Here is an 8,224-nt window from a genome sequence, read left to right on the forward strand (position 1 = left end):
GGTTGTATTGATGCGTATTTCGGCGATTGAAATTGGCGAGTTGATTAGCGACTAATATGAAGTGCTCAAGACACGTTGCAATTTTCTCCTCGCAGATTGGCGATTTTGTGAATTTCCTTTGCTCTGAAGCCGCCAATCAGATGACTGGTTCCACAGTGACGATGGATGGCGGATGGACAGCGCAATAGTATGACGTCATGACAACTATTGAAATCAGGCCTAATAATTACGAACCAAATAATTGAAACAATTTAAAGATATTGAGTTTCCAGACTCAATCCTGGTCATTGGACTGTATTCTAATTTTCCGGAGTCGGACATCCGGGCATTTTCTCCGCCAGGCAACCATCACGGTGAAAACTCTCAGAGAACTGTACTTTGGGATAGTTGTTGTGACTCTCCTGAACAATGTAACAAGATTACCCCTACATGTGCAACCGATATAAAGCCACAAGCGCAAGTAACTGCAAACCCATGTAGGGGCGTCCAAATTTCTAACCGAAATCTAACACGGCTGCAATATCAAAGTCGAGTGTATCCGTTTAGTATCGGTGTTGACTCTGATAGCGAAATCGACATGTGATCAACGCGACTTTTAGAATAAATTTCCAGGCAGCTCTAAGCGTCCTCTTCAAATGAATAGCGATCGTGAATTCTGATACATGATTAGTGGAAACGGCCCAGCCATGTTCTGAATAAATCTCATAGCGTTTAGAAAGTCAGAGAATCGGACTGGTTTGTTAATCCTGCTATCCGATTGGTGGAAACGATTGACGACTACAAATCAAGTAACCGGATTCACGAAACATGACAGTCGTCATCTGGAGCGAACGCATGGAACTGCCAAGAGCTCTGTAATAATTGGAGCTTCAAGTTTTCTAAATGACCAGGGCTATACTCAGTGAATCCACTTCATGCCGCATGGTCGAAACACCATTGAAATTCAACATGAAATTCGACGGAACAAAAAGCAAACAGCTGCAAAAGGCCCCCAACCTTCGGACGCGCTGAAATTTGAAATCTGGGAAATTATATTCATGAAATCAACCATGAAAAACCAAAAACAACAATAATAACAACAAATTTAACAATACCAAATCCGAGTGCACCTTTAATATACCTATGATTTAAAATTACAGATGATGTCCTTCTTGATGGTATTTATACATATATATATAAATTTATTTCAGAGGAGTATAGGAATTCAAACGCACATGTTTGGCGAGGCCGTGAACGAAATTTCAGCGTGGAAATTGTGTAATATAAATTTAATACCTCGAAATGTACGCTAGTTTGCTTCGTAAAACTTGAATGAGAACTCCTTTGACGTCGCCATTCATGCAAATCTTGTAAAAGTGACATTAAACACGGGTACTGGTCAATGTAATCTTATTTTTTTAAATGTTTTTTTCTATCTTTTTACTTATTAAAACTCTACAGTCGTCGCGCATCGAGCGTCCGTATTCTGTGTAAACACTGTATATTACATGCGTTGTAACGTCGCTATGGGTCCCCTATCGAACAGGGCGTGGCGCGACAACTGTAGGGGTTCAACTACAGATTGCTTAACCATGACATAACTCACGATAAATAAATATTCAAATAAGGTTATTAAAAGTCGAAAATTTGCGTAATAAAATAAAACAAAACAAAACATATTTCAGTATTTATGCTCACAATACACAATATTTCTTCAAAAAATGACAAAGTTTGTCAATATAATACCCTGTAATGTAAATAACCTCTTGAAACCGTCCCTGCCAGGATACATATATCGATCATCTAACCCAGATAGCGATTTTATTGTTCACGACTTGGAGTTCCGATCTCAAAAATCCGTACTGAGAATGGCTGTCGCTCCACTTGAAGTGCCCACCATTAGCCGTCGCATAATGACTTTTCAGCATCACCTCGTTCTGGTCTGTTGATATGTGACATGGTTTCCCGCCGTAAGCTGGACTACCCATATGTAAACCTTCGTCAAAATATCTGTTGAAGGTAATAACAAAAAAAAATATGCAAGACTGGAGGCTGTAAACAGCGTTTGTTATTATTGCGTAATCATATTATAATCATTATTGCTGACGTAATCATATGACGTGGTACAGCTCGCGAAAGAAAACTCTATTGCTAAATTATTTGAACGTTATAAACACGAATGTCTCGATATACATTTTTGGACGTATGTGTTTATCTGCATCAAACGTCTTTATGAATAATTAATCACATGACATAATGCTTAGTGACATCATCTGTCTTCATAAATAATTCATCATATGACGTCATGCTTAGTGTCGCCATTTTTTTCTATGCTCACGACAACCCCTCCCCAATGCTTACCTGTATGGCTCACCAGCGTTGATGCCCCAGCATATGAGACCGCCCGTGAATTTCGTATTTCTTGTGTGCCTAATGATATTCCAGGTATAGTCAGCCCTGTGCTTATCATATGCCGCCCATGTATTGTTCAAAAACAGCGTGTTCTCCTTGTGCCTTGGAAAACTGGCATATCCGTCCTCGGTTGCCCTCCAGTCAGCGTTACCGTAAAACGTAAAACGGACTTGTTGTCGACCTGGAATAGCGAAAATGACCACCAGGTTATGAATATGCATGAATAGTTCTCAGTACAGTTTCATGCTAGTATTTAGTTTGGGTTTACCTGCAACTTATTGCCCAGGTGTTGTGTAAATTGCTTTGCTCATTGGAGCAGAGTGTTCGTTTTGATGAAATAACGCGCGCGCTTGCAATTGTTGGTACGTACTAGTAAGTACATGCGCAGGCACAATGGTTGACAACAAATACTATGCTGTATGCTTCGAAAACAAATATATGTATGCAATTCGTGACTTAAATTCAAGCTTAAATAAACTGGCTGGCTCACCGGCAACGAATATTCTCCTTATCATACTATTCTGTAAGTGTACGCCAGTTTCAGCCCCTGTACCCGACTCTAGCAGCACTTCATCTCGTTCGTGTATATCATGGAATAAACTAGCCTCCCGTGGATCCACATCAGATCCCGCACACGTTTTACCGTTCTTTTCTGGGCATATCCACGCGTAGTCGTCGGTCACTTTAGCGGACAAAGTCCAGCCACCTCCAGAGGTTGTCATATCGCAGTACACTTGGATGGCGTTATGTCGGTCATCACTGTGAATACGCAGAGAATGAATTATCAACTATTTTTCTTATTCAGGAAAAAATGCAAAAATAAGCCTTTTTGGAACTAGTTAGATTTTAAAGCATTTTTTTTATAAAACATATTAAAACAGTCGTAATAAAAGAAAGTCATAATAATTCGATGTTGTCGATTTTACATTTTGGAATATTTAAAAAGTAAATGTGTATTTTTGTGCAAAAAGTAGATCAAAGTAAATATATATCTTTTTTATCTTGACTGTGAAAAGAATCATAAAATAATGTACTTAAGACATGGATATTTGGTGGCATTTGTTAATTATAGTCAACTGCCTTAAACATAAGGGTAACACTTCAGTGTTTTTTATTTTTACCAACATAATGTCCTTTTCGATCAGAAATCACGCTCCTCCAATTCTCGCGTTACTTACCCGTCAGTTGGGTTTATCCAGTACATGCCATCGCCTTTGTTTTCTTTGCCACTGAACAGTATATCGAGGCACGTTTTGGGAAGGTTGCCAACACTATCGCTGTCTATCTTCCCGCTATTCAACGGCTGCCATCGGTTACCAGTGCATATTTCTAAAATATTCCCTAAATAGTAGAGAGAAAAAACAATGTGCCACACATTGCATGGTTTCAATTGCCAATGAGAATTTCTCAGAAAAATCAGAAACGATATAATGTGACTGCAAAAATGGGAATGCAACCGATAGAAACATACAGACGCACAGACAGACAGTTACCTGAATGGTGGAGTCGCACCGTCCCTGTGTTATCCGTATGGCACTTTTCATTAGATGTCGCAAATCTCACCGTTTGAGGGCGGTCGACCGAACAACTTCCAGGTTCACCGGCTTCTCCCTGCAACGAATAACAAATGCATGTCGATGAAAACCCCGACATTCATTTACTATATTTTACTATCCTGGGTATGTTAGGGTTAAACTTTACCTTTGGTCCTTGCAGTCCCGGGGAACCTCTTCTTCCGGTCCCTCCAGCTGGACCAGGATCTCCCTGTTGAGACAAAATAGAAATGGTCAGTCCATACCAGAGAAGACACAACGTTCGATATTATTATTTCATCAACATTAAGTTATTTAATTAAATAACAATTAAATCACGTGACTAGACTGCGTATATAATATGTTAGCTGCCTATTGGAACATTGAATGTAAGGGTTTAGACGAACACGCGCTTGGTTCTACCGGGAGGTCGCATCAATATTTGGTCCACACAAGCATGACTTAAGTCTACTTATAATTTTTGAAAAGATTTTCATAAATCACATTACTATGTTCATTGGTTTATTGTGTAAAATAATAAAGCTATTGTCCCATGGTACCATGAATTAGCATTATTTTATGTTACAGTGACGTATTTTGAGAAACCTGTTTGTCTTAATATTTCTCAAAAATCGCTATATTTAGAACAATTCCATAGAACGCGGAGTTTAAAAAATGCATTGTTGTCAATTTTAAAAACCCTGATTTGTTAAAACTAATTCAGGAGAGCAAAAAGTACTTCATCCTGTAACCAGTCGACAATTTAAGATACGGCATAATATTATTGCCATTATAGGAACATATGGTAAAATCTTTATAACACTGAAGAAATGGCCACTAAGTTCAACTATCATTATCCCGAAAATAAGGCTGGTGATCCTATATCCTTATATTGCCCAGGAATACATTTCATTGCAGAATAAATACATTCTGGGTGTTTATTTATGAGTAGTCCTCTACATTAATAAAGCTATGACACTGTCATATATATTCTGCTTGATACATATGATTATAAATTTTTGTGGCAGACTCCCACTACTTTGATGTAGGTATATGTTGTTAAGTTCGGTGTCTGTAACATGTTACTATGAACGGACTTTCAATTGCAAGAATTAGTGGCAGGTTAGCCGCGATTTGTCGCTGGATTGATATTGCAACATTTTATTGAAAAGATCCCTTTCATCACGGTTACTAGAAGAAAATAGCTCGTGACGTCAGCAAGCGTACATTCCAAATGTCTGTCGGGAAAGCCACAATACTAGTACGCAGTGAGAAGAAAGGAAAAATGACAAAGAAACTTTCTCATGGTAATCATAACCGAGATCTTATACACACAGAAAGTACAAAACACTCCCTGTGTCAACTACCTCAACAACGCCATGTTGTACATTCAACTTTTCCACATACAATGTATCTATTTTGTGTTAAAGTTTAATATATACGCAGCATTTACCAGGCGCTACAAAAATCCTGGCCTCAGGTTGATTGCTTAAGTACATTATTAGTAAAGAAAGGGAATAAGAAATAAACGTTTTCCATATAAATTTTAATTTTGGACAAAATATCAATATACTACATTTAGTACTGACAGATAGAACTGTACTGAGAATAGAAACTACTGTTGTCCACGTGGTGTTTGTCAACAACTAAACTCGAGACTCCACATGTATTAATGTGTTGAGCCGAGCGATCTGGAACATACTCGAAACAGGCACAATTATACTAATATTGATTTGAGAATTTATCTTGGTTCTTGTCATGTTTGAACAGTTTGGCCACGCACGTATTAATGTTCAAAAGGATAACATTTAGAAACTGGTCATTTTATATATGTAAAGGGGTGGGTAGGAACGGGCCTGCTTGGGTGCCCTGTGTACACACGTCTGTTGTTCCAGCCTCTATACCACACACACTTGTATGTAGAGTGATGTACACGGAAAGTATTTATTGGTAGAGAGAAATGGTTTGAAACTGGTTTCTCTAGATACAGATATATTTTTCATTATTTCACCGTTTTTATGAGAATAATCATTTTTCAAACGTGTAATAATTCGAAATATTAATTCCAAACAACTTAAGTTTTGATCATATGAATATTGGTGTCATGTCCATCGAGGTCTTGGATGTGACGTCATACTTTTATATATTATATACTTGAGTTGACATTCAACGGGAGTCACATACCCGATCGCCTCTGATTTGAAAGTCTCCAGTCGTTGTGAAGGTGACCGTCCCTAGCTTGATGTGACCATCCACAGGTTTAAAAACCATTTCAGCGTCTTGTTCTGGCTGTAGTGTCAAACCATCAGCTTCAGTAGTGGCACCATTTCTAGAGAAAATGAAAAATTTGTTTTACACGGGTGGCTGAATTTCAAGCACTCAATTCGTGAGGAGGCGTAACTAGATCATTAGAAACGGCCAATTTTGTTCTGCCTCGTTATATTCCGACAGCGTGTCAAACGGTCACGTTTTCGTTACCATTGTCATACGCGGTTGTTGACCTTCCATGTTTATTATTTGAAGTTTTTCACACTATGAATACTGTATCTAGTCTAAATAACTGTCAAATGATATTTTCCTCGTATTTATCTAACGAAGTTTTTTTTTTATTTAATGTAATCGTTGTACACGCCTTTTTGCTTATTTGCCTACAATACCCTTACACAATATCCTTCAGTACAGAAGACGAATTGTCAAACGGGAACCTCTTACAAAACTGATCCGATTCGTTAAACTGATTGCATCACCCACTACGTCACAATGGATTAATGCCGCCAAACTGCAACGATTCAAAAACTACCATATTCTAGTAAATAATCTTTCAAACATGGCACGGTTACAATTGAATGTCAGAAACTTGGCGAGCGTATTAATTGCACATGCCCAGTATTCTGACGAAACCCTACACTAGATATTGTGAAGCGTATTCAATATTCAATAATTTGAAACGTTTTATTTTTAATTTCGATGTTACCACTGGATCATAAGTAGATGGACAAATCGCGAAAACATTCTGGATATTTATCTCCAACCGAAATAATACCCCACTGATTTGAAAATGGACTCGGAGATGTGATTAGTTTATCGTCTTGTAGAGTATTTTTTACTAACCTGTTAACGGGTATTCCGGCATAAACCAACGATGCACAGGTGAGAGATAGCATATAGCAACTCAGGAAACTGACTAGTCCGGACATTTTGCTTCTGTGATATGGATGATCTACAGCGACCGACGACACGTTGGAAGTGTGAGTACTAACTATCTGCACGAGCAAAGCGAACACGAGTCTGACTGGTGGGGTGCAGTCGGGCAACGCATGGCATTGCATGTGGTTTTGTATACACATTTTAACATTTTAATGACAAAAAAGCCCGCAAAAAGCACGATCTCAGGGGCGTGATCCCCCCTAACCAAAAAAACGCCGGGAGAATGTTCAATATACACTGTCACATGGACGGGAGGATTCCCGGTTAGACCATTAATACCCAGGGGTGTGACCTAGTTTGTTGCTTTGCCTGAAAGCCATATCATGTCACGTACAATGACACCAGAGATAACTCAGCCAATTTAAGTAATGTTCACAAATCCATGGAAATAATTTAAACAAAAATAAGTCTTCAAAAATAAAAATTATTTTGCATCGACGCGTCGTGGGAATATACCTAATTTTAATCGTTTGGCCCATGCTTGACCAGACTCTTTGGCGCCGCGCGGGTACACGTGAAAGTTTCGTGTCCGGTTCGTGCATGAACTTTCACTCTCGCTACGCATGATCCGAGAACGTGACTCAATTCATGCATAGGTCGGACTAGGTCATTCAGTGGTCTATGACGACTTCCTGGCAAGGCATTCAGCACTTCCAATTTTTGCTGTGACGTCATAACGATGGACGCGTCCAACCCAGTTTGACAATCCAAGTGCACCCGAGCGTAAAAACGGTTTTACCTTGAGGCCTTCTACCTGCAGGACAACGACAGCAAAGTAACTGGGAGTGGTAGGAGGATATTTGTTCGTCAAATATAATTCCCATCTCACGGCAATAGTGAAAAATTTCTTAAATAGTCTCCCGATCTTTTTGTCATTTGACAACGACTGTGCATTATGTTTTTTTTTTCTTTCTCCTTAAACTTATTCCAGATACAAAATGCATTTCTAAATGATATTAAATGCGTTATTACTTAGACATTGTTTAAATTAAATGTATTATACCAGCTCCGTTCTCATCCTACAATTGATTCTCGGGGTGAGGTCCCGATGCGCTTACTGGTTGCGAAAGTGTGAGCTGGGTGTTTTTATTCCG

At 38.8% G+C, this 8,224-nt stretch overlaps 1 protein-coding gene across 1 annotated transcript; it reads right to left on the reverse strand.

The window, feature by feature from the left end:
• Positions 1-1,655: 1,655 nt before the first annotated feature.
• Positions 1,656-7,120, reverse strand: LOC100374992 (uncharacterized). The gene is made up of 8 exons (XM_002737950.4): positions 7,035-7,120; positions 6,108-6,252; positions 4,093-4,155; positions 3,885-4,002; positions 3,570-3,732; positions 2,882-3,150; positions 2,341-2,572; positions 1,656-1,989 (listed from the first exon to the last, which is right to left on the reverse strand). The coding sequence occupies exons 1-8, from the start codon at positions 7,118-7,120 to the stop codon at positions 1,779-1,781; spliced, it is 1,287 nt and encodes a 428-aa protein (XP_002737996.2). The 3' UTR covers positions 1,656-1,778.
• Between the last annotated feature and the right edge of the window lie 1,104 nt (positions 7,121-8,224).

The sequence above is a fragment of the Saccoglossus kowalevskii genome, chromosome 15 (assembly GCF_978046115.1).
Source record: "Saccoglossus kowalevskii chromosome 15, keSacKowa6.1, whole genome shotgun sequence".
NCBI classification, from domain to species: Eukaryota; Metazoa; Hemichordata; class Enteropneusta; family Harrimaniidae; genus Saccoglossus; species Saccoglossus kowalevskii.

Coding starts and splice junctions, on each gene's coding strand:
- LOC100374992 (XM_002737950.4), bottom strand. CDS start 7,120: ATGTCCGGACTAGTCAGTTTCCTGAGTTGCTATATGCTATCTCTCACC. Junction 3,733..3,884: donor GGTGCGACTCCACCATTCAG/GTAACTGTCTGT, acceptor TCTACTATTTAG/GGAATATTTTAGAAATATGC. Junction 1,990..2,340: donor AACGCTGGTGAGCCATACAG/GTAAGCATTGGG, acceptor TACCTTCAACAG/ATATTTTGACGAAGGTTTAC.